The sequence below is a fragment of the Microcebus murinus genome, chromosome 12 (genome assembly GCF_040939455.1).
Source record: "Microcebus murinus isolate Inina chromosome 12, M.murinus_Inina_mat1.0, whole genome shotgun sequence".
NCBI lineage: Eukaryota > Metazoa > Chordata > Mammalia > Primates > Cheirogaleidae > Microcebus > Microcebus murinus.
The window spans coordinates 41,388,428-41,408,134 of NC_134115.1; the positions used below are offsets into that span (position 1 = coordinate 41,388,428).

Genomic DNA, 19,707 nt, shown 5'->3' on the forward strand with positions numbered 1-19,707 from the left:
TTTTGCAATAATACATAGACTCTAAAACAGGCCTGATCATATGCATATCCTTACAAAAATGCACACTCATATAAATCACTTTAATTCTTTAATTTATATGTATCTAAAAATATGAAATTCAATTTTGTAGAAAATGTCCAGAATTCCAAAAGCAAATAAAAGCTGAAATAAGAAAGTAAGATTCTCCTCCAAAAAAGCTATCAGTAAAGAGGTAAGGCTGAAATAGTTCAAACAACTAAGAAAGAAGTGAAGGTGAAGTTTTCACTGCATATGTTTAGGGTGGAGTTCCATATAAAAGTCTCTGCAAGGAGAACCTTGTTCCTGGCCCAACTCAAATGAGATTGTTTCAGGAAAACAAGGATGGGGGCCATCTGGTTTCCTTCAAATATCTGCATTGAAGGAAACACCTAAGATTTGGTGTTTCCCAAACATTATATCATTAAACACCCAAATCATTATATAAGTAGCTGATAACCATAAAGAATCAATATTGCTTGTGATTTCAGAATAAGGGTTTGTTTATTCAAATGAGGGTCCTCCATTGTATTAACAGGGGCTTTTGTTAAGTACATAACAATTAGCTTTGGAAAGAAGGTAGGCAAAATGTTCTACTTTGCTACACTCAACAAATAGGCTATGTACCAACAGCACTCATCATAACAACAGCCCTCAATTGAACCAATAAACCGCTAACCTATAAACAAAATAATCAACACAGATAAATTTACCTTTCCACTTTTTTTTTTTAACTTTACAGTGACCATCAGGGGAACATCCTGAAAGTTATGTTTTATGTTCTTTTGGGTTTCTTCATTTTTCCAGATGCCACAGAAACAGATTTTTAGGGGGTGCCTTTTTTGGAGGGGGGTTTTAAGATTAACACTCCAAATTCATACTTTCCTCTTAGTAGAGGAAGAATTTTAGTAAGATATTTAGTAGAATTTTACTCTATTGCTATCGTTAATTAGCTGCATGGAGCAAATAAAATGACAAATATTCATTGAAGAGTATGTAACTCTGAATAAATGGTATGAACAAGCAAAATGGTCAGAATGAATTGTGTTATATACGGAACATATAACACATATACAAAAAAAGACATTCAAGATCATCTTGGCACCTTAAAATCAATTCTAATGCCAATTTTTGAAACCCATGCTTCTTGATATTTAATTTAATTAGCAAAGTAGAATTAAGTTAAATGGGTATGCAATAATCTCTGAGCCGAATAAACATTACTGACCATAATCATAAATTAAGTATCAGAAAATAAAAAGTTTGTTTTTTCATTGGAGGTTACTTTAACTTGCAAAATTTAAGGTTTCAAGGGACTTTGGAGCACAGGTAGTTTAACTTCATCTTCCTTTCCAAGGTTCTAGGAGGGCAAAGTTTAAAGACTTATTCAAGGTTAGAAAAGCCCTGTTCACATCAACATTAAAACTCAAACCTCCTGACTCCTAATCCCTGGTTCTCACTCACTATACCAGATTGCCTGTCATTGTTCCTTTTCTATCCTATCCTTCATGTGCAGCACCAGAATACTTAAGGCTAAAACATCTGTAAATATAACCTTCAGAATTTCCTCTACTTCTTTGATTCAACTTTCTTTTAAAGCTAATATTTTCAGAAAAGAGGATAATTTTCCCCTAGTGTTTTTGGTGATTGGAATTTAAGGTTACACTAAACATAATTTTACTTTTACATTAATTAGAATAGCTTATCTGGATTTTAACCTTTGATAGCCAGTAAAGGTAAGTGAACAAACGAATGCAAGCTATAAGACAGACAATGGGAGGATTTCTTTTTAAATTTAAGAACTAGCCAAAAAACTAAACATTTGCATAGCCATTATTTCGAATGAAACTTCCTTTAAATGTGTTTCCTTTCCAGCTAGCATATGTGAAAAGTGACCTCTTATCCATTTACATACCTACCCAGAAGTCATGTGATAGTGTTTTACGTCAAGCTGTCAATTATGATAACAGACACAATAAGAACAGCCCAAGTGTTGATAGCTTGCTTCCTGACTTTATTGAAAAGTTTGTTGATAGTCGGCTTGTATCCTTTTAATTGCTTGCCTCTAATAAATGACTGCCTTTCCAGTGGTGTTAATGCACCAAGCTTAGGCTTTGCTATTTGCCAGGACAAATATTATAATGGGATTTCAACTAATATCTAGTTGACAAATAAAATCCTATAGAGGAAATTTCTTAAAAAGGCCATTTCGTGTAACAGAAATGTTCACTATAATGAAAAGTACTTTTAAATTGTATCAAGAAAAGTGTTGAAAATATTTCAATATAAACTAGCCCGGTAATTGAAATTGAAATAATAGCATTATATAGTCATGCAAGAGATGTAACATGCTGAAGCCCAAGCACCAAAAAAATCCATGCAATTGTGAGAAGTAATGCAAGGACCTGAATTGATTAGGCCACTCATCTTAGCTCTGATAATAGGTAGCATATATATAGTTGGGAGATTATAATTTTGAGATTATGAAAATAAGCCTTATTTCTTCTAAATTGGATTTTACTTGACTTTACTGTCTCACTTAGGGAAGAAGGCAAAAGTGACCTCCCATTTTATACCACCTAAAATTTCATATCTATATTAAAAGTTAATATGCATTTCAATAGCTCATTCAAATAGTGATCTTTTATTTCTAAACAAGAAGCTTCTTAATTGCAAATTTTTATTTCCAATTTTCTGTGAGATTTTTTTAAAAATATGCTGTACTGAAGCACAATATTAAGGATTTATGCTTTTATTATGACTTTAGACTCAAATATAATGTGATAATCAAATTAACCGGATTCTCTTTTATTACCAAACTTTCTTGGTAGCAAAGAAAGAAGGACAGAAATTAACAATTTGTTATGAGGTTGACCAGATAAGGCTCTGGTGCCAATTTAATTAAGTTTCCTCATATTATTCATATACAAAATTGTTAGACTGGATTATAAAATAATTTCTATATTTTCTAAGCAACATACAACACTCTGTTAGATAGTTTTCATTTTCTGAAGGAGACAAAACTTGGCAAATGTAGTTCCTCCATGGCCTCTCCTAATGAATGTGCACAGTGTGTTCACAAAGTATGAAGGAGGAAAGGAAACACTACCTTTTACTAAACTTCTATGAAGTTAAGTCAAGAGTGGAGCTCTTCCACATCTCTGAAAATGTCCCAAACCATAAAAAGACATTTTTCAGCAGAGACTAAAAAGTATAGTTTGCCAAAGCAGGACCCATGAGTTCTTCAAGCCACCAAACCATCTTCCAATAGAAAGTTAAAGAAGAACAAAGCTACAATTGAAGCTCTGATTTTAAGATTTCCCCCAGGCCAATAGCGAATGCATTAAATAAACCAATAATCCCAAAGACAAACTAGTTCCAGACCTTGAAAAATACTCAAGATTGTGTGAGCAACAAAGAAAAATCCTAAAGTCAAGTCCTGATCACCTGGCATGAGCTGATTATTATATGACTGATTAGAGGGCATTGTTTTTAACAGAAAATTATAAATTTGGTTTACATGAACATTTTTGAAATATTCGTCATGATTATATGATTTTATGTTTCAGATTCAAATGAGATATCATATTTGCAATGATAGGTAAAAATTCCAGTGTCAGAAATATTTTTAATATTTCAAGGCAGTTAGCAACCAGTATCAGTCAGTAATAACCATTATAAAAGGAGCACAAAGATGTATAATTATTAATAACAACTGCATGAGTACGAAGTTGATGAGTATAAAAGCATATACTTCTAGTATTCAGATTCGCCAATATGAATGTATTACTCTTACAGGTAAAGTACAGGGTTAATTTTAATACTATAATATTTTTCATCTCAACTTGAGAAAGCCAGTATGCTTGTGTATTAGAAATGACTATGGTGAAAGTTCTACTATAGTGTCATTTTGTGAAAAGATTATTTATAAAATGGTCAAAATTATTCAACAATTTTAAATTTATTGTTAACTCTAATTTATGTAGGCTATATTAAAGTTCTTTTCTAAAGAAAAACTAGCACTTGACAATGCACATTAATACTTTTCATAACCTAAAAGAATAAATCTTTATAAAGCAGCCACCATGAAGTGAAGAATGTACCTGGTGACAATATTTATTCTTAAGGGGTCATGTATATTAAAGGCTACGGGGAATGTTTAAAAGAACCCTCTCAGACTAAAACCACTGCCTTTCTAATTTTGATTTTCTCCTAGCTAATATAAAATGATTGATTACCTTTATTTCATGTACCCCTTGATTTTCCTTTTCATTCATCATCGAGTGCTTTAAACCAAATGCATTTAGAACCTGCTGCTAGAAGAGTGGTCTCTTTTAAATCTTTGTAAAGTAATGAAAGGACACAGTAAATCAATCTCATTTCTACTGTAGGAAAGAATAACCTTTACTCTACTGAAGTCATTTAAACTGTTTCTGTCCCTTCTTTCCTGGATAGTAAACATAAAACTTCACCTACATGATTCTTATAAATTCGAAACGATAAAAATGATAGGCTTTGAACTGGAGCCTTAGTTTACTGATATTCATATATAGCATAATATGAACTTGCATTTATTTTCTGCATGCCTCCAAATTGTAGTTCATTATGAAATAAGACGTATTGGGCTTCCTCAAGTTAAAAAGTAGCACTTTACACAGAGGGCAAATTATTTGTCTGCATGGTATTTAAAATTTTTAACTATAAAGGATGGGTGTTTTTTCTGCCAAGGACCAATATGATATCACATATTTCATAAATATCAACCACATTTGACTGAATAAAACATATTCATATTGTAAGTGGTCTTGACTCAACACTGTCCACTTAAATAACAAATGGTCATCTTTGATTAAAAAAAACCTTTGTGGTTCTAGAACTCATATATATATATATATATATTTTTTTTTTTCAGTTAAAATGTGCCTAGACCTCTATCTACATAAAAACTCATATTTTCATGATGCTTGCTAAGTTTTCTTGATTTAGCTTTAAATATGTGAGAAGTACCTTTTTTATTAATGGACTTTTCTAATTATAATTACATGAGGCTCCAATGTTAGTCTTACATGATGAAAATTAAAGCTGTCATGGGTTAGCTGGGAAAGAAGGAAGACTGCCTCTAAATACATGGAGTTGGTTATAATCTAACCAGTGTTTGGGGCTAAAGGTTTAAATAATGGAGACATGTTTCTATGAATTAAAAATTAACTGGAAATTAGAGATGTGTCATAAAGAATAATGCAAATCCCATGACAAAAATATTTCTGAAAATATGTGTAATGATTTTTAAAAGAACAAGTTTCTAAATCTATAAATCCTGCATATGTTAAAAAAAACACAATGAACACATACATTTGTCAAATAGAACCATATTATAGTAATTATAACACATTTCATATTACAGCAATTTTAGAGGTGAAAAAAAGCAACATTCCAGAGAATTATGTTGAAAAGCCAACGGCTGGCAAAACCACTAATTATTATTTGGTATTTTCATAACTGTGTACAGATGTTTTCAGTTAGTTCTCACTCTTTTGTTTTGTTTTGTTTTGCTTTTTTTAAACCTGGCAAACCGTCAAGTATCCTGAATAAGCTATCATCTTTATGATTTTCTCTGAGCTCTGCATGTGGTGACCTTTAATATATGCAGTCTGCCATCTTGGCCTGCCACTGGGAAGGACTTGGGAACTCCACACGAAGCACAGTTAAGCCACAATAAGGGCAAGCAAAGTAGACAGGCTTAGAATGAAATAAGTTGCCATAAGTATCTCACTAGGCTTACTACATATATAAAAACTCACATGTACGCCTAGAGAACTTATAAATGAAGTGCAACTTAGGTAATATCAGCTCTTTCTTATTTATTACAGCCTATTTTTGCCTAATATTTTTCATCCTGCTAGTTTCAAACTGCTCTGCTATGAAAACTTTAGAGCAGCAAATGTATGCGTCATAAAATATACTTAAATTCTGACATGTTTAGAATTATTTCTGTTATCCTGTAACTAGAATCATGGGATTTGATATTGGTATGATCCATGCTTTTGACTGTGGCTAATTTGTTTATAATCCAACATTAATCCTCACTGTATATTTTCACAGTTTGGGTAAACACTTCATTTGCATTAAATTTACAGCATTAATGAGATGTGAAATTTAAAATGCTACTCGAAACATAAATGATGTAAGAAAGCAGAACCAAAAAAAAAAGTGTTTTATCACATCTAAAATCAGTAAACCAATTTAAACCTATTAAAATAAAAATGATGTGTCGCCTGAGATTTTAGCTTTATAACTCATCTTCTTGGACTAAAATACAAAAGCAAAGAGTAAAACATCTGGAAAATATGAAATCGCTCAAAAAACACAAATTATGTACTGCCTCTACTCTAATTGGCTTTTCAATCGGTGTTCAACTTTTGCCTTTGAGAGCTATAGGCTAGTAAGTTCTCAGCAGCCAATGAGACTGAGAAAAAGACTCTGGCTGAAATAACACTGCTATTCATGAATGTTATCAATATATGCTACGGACATGGAAGAGGTCACGAGCCAATTTGAGAAACTCTGCTCAGAGAGGTGAGAAACAAAAGCTAAATGAGGAAAAATTTTGGAAAATGAAACGATCAATTTCGGTCTCAGAAGCCCCATGAGCCCCCTTTGTGAGTCCAGATCTGAGAGGCAACATGGAGGAAAGCACGAAGCGAAAGCGTGGCTACCCCATTACACCTGGGTGAAACTTGCCCACCTGTTGCTGATGTAGGAAGGATGGGTCTCTTGGGCTTAGTCCCACATATCGATTGGCTTGAGATGTGCCTGAGGCTGTGTAGGCTGATTAAGGAAGAACAAAAACAAAGATAAAAATTGTGAACTATCAGAATGAACACCCTGTCCATGTATAAGAAACCCAGAGAAGTGGGATTTGCAACCAAAAAAAAAAAAAAAAAGTCTCCATTTCTCTTTCTTGTCTGAGTGAATATCAAGTGATAGAAAAGAAATGGTGGTTAACGTCAAATCAACTAGTTTACCCCCCCTAAAAAAAATCTATCCAATAAACCATAACCCATACTTTGGTGTGATTTTCTCACACTTACAAGTGGCCGTGAGAGTCCTGCAGAGATACCAAAGATTTGCTAAAAGAAGGGTCCTTTTCCTACATGTACCTTTTCACCAGATATTAGTTATCTAATAGTGGAATAATCAATGATGATATATGACTCTGAATGTAAAAGCAGACAAAGTCTGTCAGGAAAAAGTGACAGCTTTTAATGACGGGATATAAGCAAATGTGCTTGATGATATGGGAAGGGAACTGTCTTATTTAAAAATCTTACTAAAAGGAAAATCTAATATTATTACCATGAAGGAGGAGCCTTTTTTATTATCATATAGAATGAATTAGTTCAGTATTTTATTTGATGTGAAAATGACCGCAAGTAGGATAGAAATGTTTTTTTTTTTAAAAAAAATATTTTCCATAAGCACACACAAAAATAATCAGTTTCTCCTGATTGGTCCAGGAAGGGAATTGATGCACTTTTCAATACTTGGCCACCAGGTAGTAAGTTATATGGTGACTACTCCTTACAATCTTATGGTCTCATTTGCAAGTATTTTTTGCACATGTGCTTTTTGCTTTTTTGGTGCAGTGTGAATTTTTTGCAAAAAGTTCTCCCTATCACTAAAAGTTTTTGTTTCTTTTCACAAGGAAAGGACTAAGGTATCTTCCCATTGCTCTGTGTCACCATATGTTACATTTACACGTCTAAAGAAAGCTACAATGTTTGGTTTAAAACCATCAGATCAATGAAGAATCCAGGTATGAATTTTAAATAGGCTGGCTTCCTAAACCAATATATTCATTCTGCCTTGTTTATTTAAAGGACTGCAGAGTTTGATCCATGGATGCCTTTTTAGGTCAACTTTTAAAAGACAGTGAAAATGTTCACAATCCATCTTTTGATTACTCCTGAACCCGTGCAAGGGCAGCCATAAGCAGTCAGTGGCCTCTCCAGACCTCTGGAATTCAACACACAGCACGGACAGCTACAGAAGAGCATCACCCTTATAGAGGGAGCTCTGGATCTATGCTGCTCTTTCTTTTCAACCACGAGAAAGAGGTTTCCTTGGCCTCTGTGTTTTCTTTAACCTTCCTGACATCAATTCAATGACCAGTTTCTCATTATCAAGTGTGCCTAGGAAACTGGAGCTACAAGTTGGTTTACAGCAAAGGAAAACTACTCACTATATTTCTTTTATGTAGGAATGGAAAATGGACTGATGCACCCATCTTATACAACCAAGACATTCCTTTTGAATATTTTGTAATTTTACTAGCCAAATCAGATCCCTTTCTGAACAACCTTGTCTGTATATGAGTATAAAAACAATTCATTTACAGACAGGCTGAAGGTACTCCCATAAGTGGGCTGTCATCATTGGGGTGTGATCCTCCCCTGAATTTCATATATGAATGCCACCATAAGATTGGGAATCAAACGTTTCTAGAGCTTGGTTTTGATTATATAACCTGTGATAGTTTTTCAAATACTTTAAAAGACATATTTGTTTTCTATGTGTTTTTATTGAAATTGCTGACATTGTTTGCTCAAAGATACCAAGACATTCATTTTTAAAATTTGTGCACAATGTTTTAGTGACTGTAACATATACAGCAAGGTTTTAGAACAAAAGAATTTTTAGTTTTTCCTGAGTGGGTTTCACCCATCTGCACATTCAGGGAAGTGTTCACTAGTGTAGGACTGACCCTCTACCAACAAACCAGTTACTCAGCATTAATGATTATTGGTGGGCATTGCAAGTCTATATGAATTTATTAGTTTATATGGCTCATGAATTTTGAGAAAGAAATGCTGAGTTCACTGTACACTCAAAGTAATATCCATTTTCTTGTAGGGTTCCTTCCTAGTCTTTCAGAAAAGGCATCTTTTCAATGGCTAAGTTAAAAGCCAGTGGGGCCTCTGATTATCTCTGTAATTTCACATGGGAATTTCCAGATCATGGGAATTTTCTTGCTCTAGGAAAGAAAAATAGAGGGTTTGAATTTAAGATATCTGTATAACTGGTGAGGCACATGCTAATTCCTCCTGACTGAAACTTGATCCATTCCACTCTACCAATCTGTGCATACCAGCTCCAGTTCTAAGAAGCTGACAGTTTGGGTAAAACCAATTGATTAATTCCTTGTACACTTCTAAATATTCTATATGAAGAAGCAAAGGAATCATTTGGCTTATTGGTATGTGCTATGTTAAGTTCACTGGCTAAATCTCTGACATTTAAAATGTTATGGCCAGCTAAAAAAGCATCGTATCTGATATACCATGATAGGCAAAATAATCAAAAGGTTTAAAAAAAAAAAAGGTGCAGACAATGAAAGTGCAGGTAGCTTACATGTGCCTAATACTAAGTTTTGAAATGTTCTTGCCTGCGCCCAACATTGTATGACTGTTTCTAACAATGACATAACCTACAGTAATGTAAACATGCAATTACCTTACAGAGGCATTGATTCAGTCTGCTCATGAAGAGGCTTGATTTCTATAGGAATGTACCAATAAGTACCAATTATCTAATCTCTCGTTGGGTGATATAAAAACCTTGTACACTGCGTTATGTTATTCAGTGCAATTTCAATGTATACCTTGAACAAGCAGGCATGACTTATTATTTTTGTTATAACTGTTTACTCAAACAAATATGCTTCTCCCTTTTCAAATATGATGCACTGACTGAAATTTGATAAGAGAGAGCATGAGATAGCAGGGCCACATACATGCCTGCTAGTTCCACTTAAATGAGAAATCTCCATCTGGTTGGGTAGCTGGAAAAATGGCCGTGTTTTCCACCTTGGATCAGACATCCAATGGTGCCTTTGATGGACATTTCTCATTTCCTACAGAAATACTTACTGGTTGCTGTAGGTGAAGCTGCCTCACCTTCAGTGGATGTAGTGATGGGTTTAGTATCTGTCATGGTCAGGGTCACAGGTCGCACTGCACTGGGATGGGGAGAGGGTGCCAAGACAGGAGTGAAATGGCCAGGCACTTTCCCTACTACTTGACCACTGCTGTTAGGCTACAAAACAAAAACAGAATGCCGGGTGAAACAATCCAAAAGACAGTCATCTTGTCCAACAACTCCACTCAGCACACGTGGCTGCGTGGATCTTGCACGCTGCATGGAACTGCCACATAGGCCCTCTCAAGTCTGAGTCTGAGAGGCCAGTCAATGGTTAGTAAGAAGTAGCAGCATTTCAAAGAAGGTCTTCATCTTCAAAGCACTTTGCACAGGCTAATTCACCTTTACCACACAGCGCTGAGAGCCAGGCAGACTTAACTCTTTCATTTAGTAGGCCAGAAAACTCCCAGTGGAGACTTACTTGCTTAGCCCAAGGCTAAAATGGGATTCTTTATTGACCTAGCTAGAATTAGAACCCATTGCTTCCTTATTCTCTGCTCTTCATTTTCTATAGTTAGTCAGTTTTGGCTTTCAGAACACAATTTTCGCCTACGCTATATCACTGACACAAGGAGACATAATAAGAACATCTAAGAGATCCAACACATCGAACTCTATAATTTTCATCATTTACAGTCAAGGCCCACTCTGCTGCATGTAAAATTCTAGCGCTCTCACACACAGGTGTGCTCAGATGCACGCATCAGGCAATTTGGATTCTAGGATCTACACTCAACTTTTGATGATTTCTAATACAAGCAGATGGAATGAGATTTAAAGCCTCTAAAATTTCAGATCTACACAATGATATAAAATGCTGAACTACGTCTGTCCTTATACCTACAAATGAAAGATCTCCAAAGTAAATTAAAACCGTACTGAGTGAACCAGAAGACAATCAAATACACATTGTTATTCGAGTTACTCTTCCATTGTGGTGCATGGAGAGTTACACAAAACCGTTATTGTTGACATTGGTGGGAATTAACTGAGAAAATCCCCTGGGCAATGAAAGAAAAGATATTATTATATCTGAGTTTTAGCCTTTGGGTGCAAAAATAGTTTCTGTGGTAGGAGACAAAATTTTAAGGGTACACCATTTGAAGAAATAGTGGAATATATTTTTCTAGCCAGAGAATACTATTTTTTATTATACTCATGTTAGAATTCTCTGCTGCATAGTGTTTATCACAATTTGCTAGGAGGTTATTCTCCACAAATATGTAATCTTTATAATCTGAACTGTTAAAGGCAAGGAAAGCAATGAAGTATTTATCAAAATATCTGCACATGAATTACAAATAGACATTTCTTTGGAGAAAAAGATGAACAGCTAACAATACTTAAATATTGTGACTTAGAGACATGAACTAAGTCTTTGGTTAGGTTCTGCAGAGGCCACATTATTTATTCTATAAAGAAAAGGACTCACTGAATATCCTGACTATTCATCACGGGTAATTTTAAGTATTTAACTTTATGTCAGGAAAATTGACCAGAGTTTTCCTCTACGGAAACCTATGGGAGAGTTCTATCTTTAAACTAATTTTATTCAAAATATTCTGTTGAATAGCAAGACTGTCTCACTATAATTGGTGCAGCAGTAATGCAATTAATCTCTAAATTGCTGTGGGGAGAAAAAGGCATCTCAGTTGCTTAACTTAACAATCAAAATCAGTGCAGTGCTGGAGAACATTGGGAAGGAACAGTTGACTATAGGTGAATGGTGAACAAATACTCAGGATTTTTTGGTTTTTTTTTTCCATTTCTATGGTAGGAAAAGGTGAATACCAAGAGTTCTATTTTGAAAGGCAAATTAGTTGGTTTTGAGTTGGAGTTAAAAATCAAAGCAAATATAATATTCCCCAAAAAAACCAGTTCTGCCATTTATTATAAAGATCAATTTTTCCTTTTAAAGGGAAAAAGTAGTTTGTTTCTAAAGCAGACCATCAACTTTTGGTTATTGGAACATTGAAAAGAACTTCTTTATACATCTTACTCAAGAAAGAAGAAAGTCCCTCATTTTGTCATTGGTAGTACATTCAGTGGTAAAAGTGTTTCTGTATACAGTGTTCACCAAAACAGTTTCATATTACCTACCTGGAACAGAGCAGAATGACAGTCATTTCTATGAAATGCTGCCACGGAATATATTTCCCTGTCCATTCTAAAAAATTTGTCTACTGGAATTGAATCAGCATGAACAGACAGACATTTCTCTCATTTAAGAATAATAAAAGTGACAAAGAAAGAATTTCCAAGCCAATGCAGACAAATTTTCTGAAACTCAGAGTCAGAAGAATGGGAGAGTTATTTCTCATCAGTTTTCTACTAGTTCAAATAGATGAAGCTACACTAAAAAGCTTCTATCTCTTAAGGCTGTTAATAGATGAACTTTCATACTGTAGATATGAAAAGAGAGATGTCTTATCTGAAGGTGAAGTTGAACTGCATTAGGAAAGGATTATCCTACTTAGTAAATTACTCCTATTATACAAAACCCTGAGAAGGTTTTTTCATTGTTATTTTTTTAATTGAGATGAGAGTAAGATGCTTCTCTTAGAAGGTGGATATATATGTTGAAAATGTGAAGAAAAACTGAGAACAATATAGGCAGATTATCACCTAATATGCCCTCTTAACTTATAAAGAAATTGAAATATACGTAAAACAAGCACTGAATAATTAAAGAAATGCATAACACTAAGGGCCTGATTTTAATTTGCATAATTTTTCCCCTAACAGTGCCTAATTAAGACATCAGTTAAAAAAAAAAATCCAATGGAACTCTAAGATTTTCCACACTGAATTAACGTTAAGGACTTTTAATGGATGTCTTAATTAGACTTTGTTATTCATGGAAATTCTACACAAATTAAAATCAGACCTTGTGTGCACTGTTCCCAGCTGAGTCTAGCAAAATGCTCTATGGAACTGAGACTTTTGAATCCATGCTCTGACAGCAAATTTTATTTCTAAACTGATAGACTAAGATCCCACGTTTTTCCTTAGTTGTCTTTAAAAGTGCTACACCATTTGAACACACTCTTCTAAAATACAGATAATAAGTTTAACTTCAAAATTCAATACTTAGTTTAGCATATTAGTCAATGCTTCATTGACTAATAGTAATGGTTAACTTTTCAAGTAACCCAAAGGATGCTGGATATGTTGTTATTCAAAATAAAACATTTAGAAATTACCATTTTGCTTCATTTTAACAAAGTAAGGCCAAAGGGATTTTTTCCCTGACTTTTCATTGTTAATAATAAATTGATATGCACATACTGTTTACTAGCATTTTAGTAACTATTCAACTGTAGCAATGACAGAATGTTTGTGAAATTTCCCCCACACATTATAAGGCATAATAAGGAGTGGACAGGCGTCTTGGAGGTGAAGCAGCAAAGCCATATACCAGACCATAAGATCAAAATTATGTTACAGTTTTTGGATATTATAGTTATTAATAGTCTCAACTCTGGTACAAAGACTGTCTACTTGATTGTGGAAATCCTCATATACCAAATCCCTATGGAGTGACCTCTCTGTAGAAGAAACCACATGTCTAGTGAGTGAAAAATGCACATGAGTCACTGCACTTACACAATGAATCCCTAAAACCACTGCACAATGTTTACAAAAAAAAAAAAAAAGATGCTTCTAGTAATGTCACTCATTAAATGTAAGTCATGTCTCTGCAGAGAATATTCAAGTAGTCATCAAACACTGAAAATGTTTACATTACCAAAGATTATTTTAATACCTAATAGTTGGTCTATAAATACAACTGCAAGTTCTTTTGTGTGTGTTTATTTTAGCACATACCTTGCTCCTGCCTGAAATAAGCACTTTCTCTCTGGTCAAACCAGGTATTTCAGAGGTGTGAACTCCAGCTCAGAGTTTTTTTGTCAATGTACTTTCTGCATAAACTTTCCCTTCAGTCAATGAAAATCCGAAAACATTCAAGCATCTTCACAAATATACCCCTTTGGGGCAACACACTTCCTACCTGTCATTCAGCCACCTTTAAATAAAAACTTATTGAGTCACCAAGAAGCTTCCTGAAGATGGATTTCAAGGCTTGATGTTCTGCCAGACATACTGTCTGACTAACCGCCATGTCTTAGAGTTAGACCTGTCCCATCTCCCTTAGGTGCTAATCTTATTTTCTCTTATTTTTACCTGGCTGGTTTGTGGACTGGATGGGTCATAAGAAGGTACATAGTTCTTCAGAGTATCCTGAGGATTCAGGTGGGGAGGATATCTGATTGTTGGATGAGAAAAGTAGCTCGATGGGGCTGGAGGAAGGATAGCTTGTGTTGGAAATGGCAACGGTGAGGGTGGAGGTGGAGTTCGAGTTGAGATGACTGCAGAAGATAGAAAAGGAAAGATTGACTCGTCAGCTGTTTACCTTACTGCTCCGTTCTCATCCTAAAGAATGCTGTGAAACTCTAAAACCAGCAGCTATTCGTTTTTTCCCCCCAAGCTTTCCTAAAATAACAGATACTCTTTCACTTTTATTCTTAATGCCAGCACTGCTAAGTACACAGAGACAAAACCCCACTCTAGGAAACTAACAATCTTGCTTTCTAGATCTATGAATTATTTAAAAAGAAGTTTCTCTTTTATAGGTTATGTCAATACTTGATAAAACATTTCTTTGAGCAAAGTGATTTCCCATCAAAAATACACTTTTGATTATGAAGTCTTTATCTCGTAAGTCTAGAACAAGACACAGCATTAAGTAGAGGGCAAGAGACCCAGAAATTTTCTACCAAAATTCAAAACAGAAGTGTAATCCAATTTCAAGTAAATCATTTCCCTATACATTCTAGCTGGTAGTTGTTTAGAAGGAAAGCCAATACCTAACACACAGTAATCTCATGTCATGAATAATTACCTGGTCATTCTATAAATGCTTATGAACATTTGAACATAGGGCTGGAAATTATTTCTCCTAATGAAAATCTTCCTTTCAAAACCAAAAGAGCCCTATTCTACTATTTTTCTTCCTACTCTAACTTAAACTATACATAACTTAAAAGGTATTAAGGTAAAATCTACAAATGCAAATTTAAACTTTCATATAGGTAGGTATATTAACTTAACTGTAAATCACATATATTTTAAAAATTTTATAAAGAGAAATACAATATAAAATACATGTAATATGGACAATGTTTAATTTAACTGTAACTTTTCAACATTAGTATGATCATACTTTATTGTTGTTTTTGAAATGCAATTCTTAAGTTTGAAGGATGGAGAAAAATAAATTGTATGATCATGATTTTTATAATATTGAGGAAAATAATCATATAAGTACAAATTAAGAGTACCAACCAATATATGTAGAAGTTAAGATTAAATATTTCTATTTAATATTTCAATTCAAATCATAGGAAATTGTAAATGATAAATGTTTCATGTTTTATGAGACAACTTGGCAAACAATATGAAAAATAAATTCTGTCCATGACTTATAAAAGAAAATCATCTGGGATGACTTCTCTCCAACTTTGTAATTATGTGAACAAAAAAAAAAAACTTTCTAAGGGATACATTTCTTATCTCCCCAAAGAAAATTTTTCAGAAGATACAAGATATTAGGAATGCAAATCTTAGAAAATCATAAATTCAATTTGATAGTCACAATTTTGCTCCCTAAATGTCCAGGGCACTGATTCTCAGAATCCTCTGGATTGTTATTACAATGCAGATTCCTGGGCCTAACAACAGACCTACTGGATCATGACATCTGTGGATGAGGTCAGACTGTGCATCTTAAACAAGTACCCAATGTAATCTTCCTACACACTGAAGTTTGAGCATCTTCCAACAAATGGATGCATTTCAGAGAACAATTGCATATTCTTAAAACAAAACTCCTTATTGGAATATTACTTTATTTATGAAGTATACTCATTTGAAAGTATAATTTAAGGAAAGAGAAACATCTAAGAAAAATGGAGCATCTTTTACTTAGTGTCTAAGTGTTCTTAATCTCAACTCAATTTTACCATGATCTTTGCTCACATCTGTACACAAACCCTTGAAGGATATAGTTCCATACTGGGTCCTCTGAGTTTTGAGATCACTTTGGCTTTAGTATTTCTAGAAGAGATCTCTTTTCAACTGAACTGGCACAAATCAAATCTGAACTCAAATCTATAAGTAACCTGGAACTGTGCTTGCATGAACTGTAACTAGCCTAATACAACCAAGTAGAGTGTTACATTTTAAACATAAGGTAGTAAAAATGACTAGCTTATCAATAAGTCATTCTAGTCCTTAAAAAAAAAAGTAAAATACATGAAAAAAATGTTTCCCTTCATTATGAAAGAATATATACATACACACATGGATATGTATTCTTGTCTACATTATTACAAGGGCCTCCTAATCATCGTCCTTCCTCCAGTCTTGCTTCTTCCAATACATCCTTTATAGTTCTATATGAATGACTTTTTAAATATCCCTTATAATCATGTAATTTCTCTGTTAAAAATCTTTCAGTGGTTTCCTGCTGCCTCCAGAATAAAATCCCAACAGTTTTACAGGTATGTATGGGCTTGTGTTTTAGGACCCAGTTCTGGATCACTTCTTTGGCCTCATTTCTGGCCACATTAAGAGATTTGTGGATCCTTGGGTATTTGGCAGTTCCTTGCTGTAATGACCTCTAATTGTTGCCTCCTCCTGGCTTGTTCCTTCCTGTGCTGCACTCCTCCTTCAAACTTTAGTTCAGAATCTCTTCCAGGCATCTAATTCTCCTCTGTGTATCTAGTCCTGTTCAGATTAGATGTCTAGCCAGTGATCTGGTCCTTAGTTTCCCCACCACATCATGAGCTCTTTGAGGACAGAAACCATCTTTCACAACCAAGGTGCCTACCACAAGCCCTAACATATGAACAAGTATCTGGTGAAGGACCAAGGTGGAAGAGTTATCTAGGTCCCTCATGTTTCATTATATAAGAATGGACTATTTTAACTTTTTCAAATGTTAGAAATAAGAATATTTTCATCAGATATCATAATAAATGGATAATTTGACTTCTAAGTTAATTTTGCCCAAATACCCAATATTACAAATCTATGAAACAGTTACTGATTTTTTCATCTATCTCAGTAGTACAAGCAATAAATGTAAAAATTCTTATACCACATTTAATTTGAATATTCTTCTCAATTTAATAATTTCCTTAATGATAGCAATAGAGACCATTTTTTTAAGTATAGCAACAGTAGATATCAACATACACTTATAAACCAAACTTAAGGACTTTATTTTAACAGATATTACATTCTTTGAATAAATATTTTAAAAGCAGATTTGATTAGTCTGAAGGATACAGAATTGCCTAACTATAAATTTAGAGCAGTAAGAGTATCACTATGAATGAATGTATTTATATATAATACTTTCTCCACCTAAAATTCAGTCAGTTCCTATTTAAGAGTTGAGAATGATAGGTAGAAAGTATACAGGACTGATTATTAATTATATCTCATTTTTCATTCTGAAAGAAGATTTAATATTAGCTGTTGGTTAAAGTATAAATATAAAATATAAAATTCTTTTTCCTATTTAAATTAAGATAATAGACATAATATCAAGCATACTTGCCCAAAGGTTTGTGCATATAAAACAGTAGTCGAAAAAAAGTACCTTTACTTTTCTGATTAATTTCACTCCCAAATAAGTAAATATTGATTTGGGTGTAGAAAATAACATACACAGAAATAGTATCTGTGTATCTTAATGCCTTTGGAAGTACACTCAATGCAGCAACATAACTGAAATTCCATCTTTCCCTTAGTAAAATATATAGGATTAGGACCAATCCTGAAGCTACAGTTAAGATAATTAAGTACCCCATATTTTCTAAGTTCTTATGATAATCATCTTTTTAATGAAGGTAATTTAAAAATACATATATAAATATTATTTAATTGTCTGATTTTGAAAATCTTTTCTTATAAATTGATAAGAAAAAACCATTTTATCAGATTGTGACCCTCTCCCTTTTTGTCTGAGAAAATATAACCACTATAGCTATAATTATAAACTTCAGCTCCATCCCTAAGGGATCAGGCCCTACAGACAAGAGGGAGGCTTCTGCTCTATGCTTGAAACTCCTCACCACTGTGTGCAACACCAGGTATTCCGGGATGGTGGTGCTGGGGGAAAGTGCTCAGTCTTGGGGAAGAATCCTGTGGAGATGTAGAGCTGAACAATGGCTTTTCAGGCTTCTTCATAGTAGTCGGAGAAGACATATCTGCAATGCAGAGAGAAAAATTAAGGCTTAATGACCTTCTTAAGCTCTTAGGTTCATGTCCACATAATGAGAGATCTGACTGGCCAACAACTTAGTATTTTTGCACTTTGGCTCTTTTACAAATTATCGACTGAGTGTCAAAGACACAGCTATGTCTGAGCTTTGAAATATCTGTTAGAAACAATCTCTATTGAAATTAGCCGAAGGCTTCCTTAAAATTATCATCAGAATTATTTCTAGTACTAAATAAATCTTGAACTTCTGAGAAACCAAGTATTCTGCTTCCTTCTTTCCCTTGGTTCACATAAAGGCCTTCGTTACCTCAGCATTTCATTCTTAGATTTATAGGATTCAGGAGTTGTCTTTTGACCTGCTGACTTACACTGTGAATCAAATAGAGGACAACCCAGTGCAAATGTGAAAAACAACCTTTGGGTAGGCTGGTAAGTATATCATTGGCTTAACATCTTTTGTGGGAAACTCATTCACTTGCTTAGCAAAAAAATACATGCTTTACTTTGCTCATTCTGCAAATATGTATTGGGTTCCTCTACTTGCCAGATAAAGTGAGGATGTTAAGAAAAATAAAAAGTAATTCCTGCTCTAGGTATTCTCACTGTCAGTGAAAAGGAAAATGATAAGAAGAAAATGGTGGTCAATGGCCAAGAGGGAGTAAGTGTGCTGTTGAGAGCAGGAGGACTGTGGGATTTGCTGCTACCTCCCCAGCAGTGATGGGCAAGGAGGGGAAGGAAGGCTCCCCAGGTGAAGGAAGGAAAGCCCCAGGGGCACCATTTTTGACATGTGGGTGGGGATGACATTCCCAGAGAGGAAATATTCAGAAAAAGGAGGGCATAAAATACACAAGTAGTTCAAGGGGTCTGTGGAGATGGCAAAGTAGAAACATGAGGAAGGGGAGCAAGCAGCTGGCAGGTCCTACATGATGAAGTTCATGGTCTTCCTGTAAAAATGACTGAATGTCCACCCTGATGAGGGAAATGCCATCGATGGGCAAAATATGATCACAATTACAGTGTAGAGCAAGCCCTCCAGAAACTAAATGGAGGCTGGACTGGCCAAAATGGAGACAGAAGGCATGGAGGCCACTTAAGAAGATAGATTAATTAATACATTCATTCCATAAATATTTATTGAAGGCATAATTTATGCCAGACATTGCATTAGTTGCTGGAAACACAATGGTGAACTGAATTCACTTTTGGCTCGTGTAAAGCTTAAAATCTAGCTGGGGATACAAACTGATAAAGAGGAATTATAGAACAATGTACAACAGGCTGGGATAGGAGAAGTATTCAGGGCTTCATTCCTTCATTTGTTCATTCCATAAATATTTAATACTAACAATAGATAGATTATGAGAGCTTGAAATAGGTATGGGGATAGAGTTAATGGAATACTATTTAAACATAATTCACCC

At 34.3% G+C, this 19,707-nt stretch overlaps 1 protein-coding gene across 20 annotated transcripts in view; it reads right to left on the reverse strand.

The window, feature by feature from the left end:
• The window catches only part of NFIB (nuclear factor I B), a 428,232-nt gene that overhangs the window by 23,673 nt on the left and 384,852 nt on the right, over positions 1 to 19,707 (reverse strand). For 8 of the 20 annotated variants that reach the window (XM_076008734.1, XM_076008739.1, XM_076008740.1 and 5 more), the window contains exons 7-8: positions 18,138 to 18,272; positions 14,179 to 14,363 (exon numbers count right to left, since the gene is read on the reverse strand). In XM_076008734.1, the coding sequence (XP_075864849.1) occupies positions 14,179 to 14,363; positions 18,138 to 18,272 (320 nt within the window). Of the gene's footprint in view, positions 1 to 6,760; positions 6,844 to 9,944; positions 10,111 to 14,178; positions 14,364 to 18,137; positions 18,273 to 19,707 lie in introns of all 20 variants that reach the window. The other 12 variants (XM_076008730.1, XM_012769632.2, XM_012769631.3 and 9 more) reach the window with 3 other exon arrangements.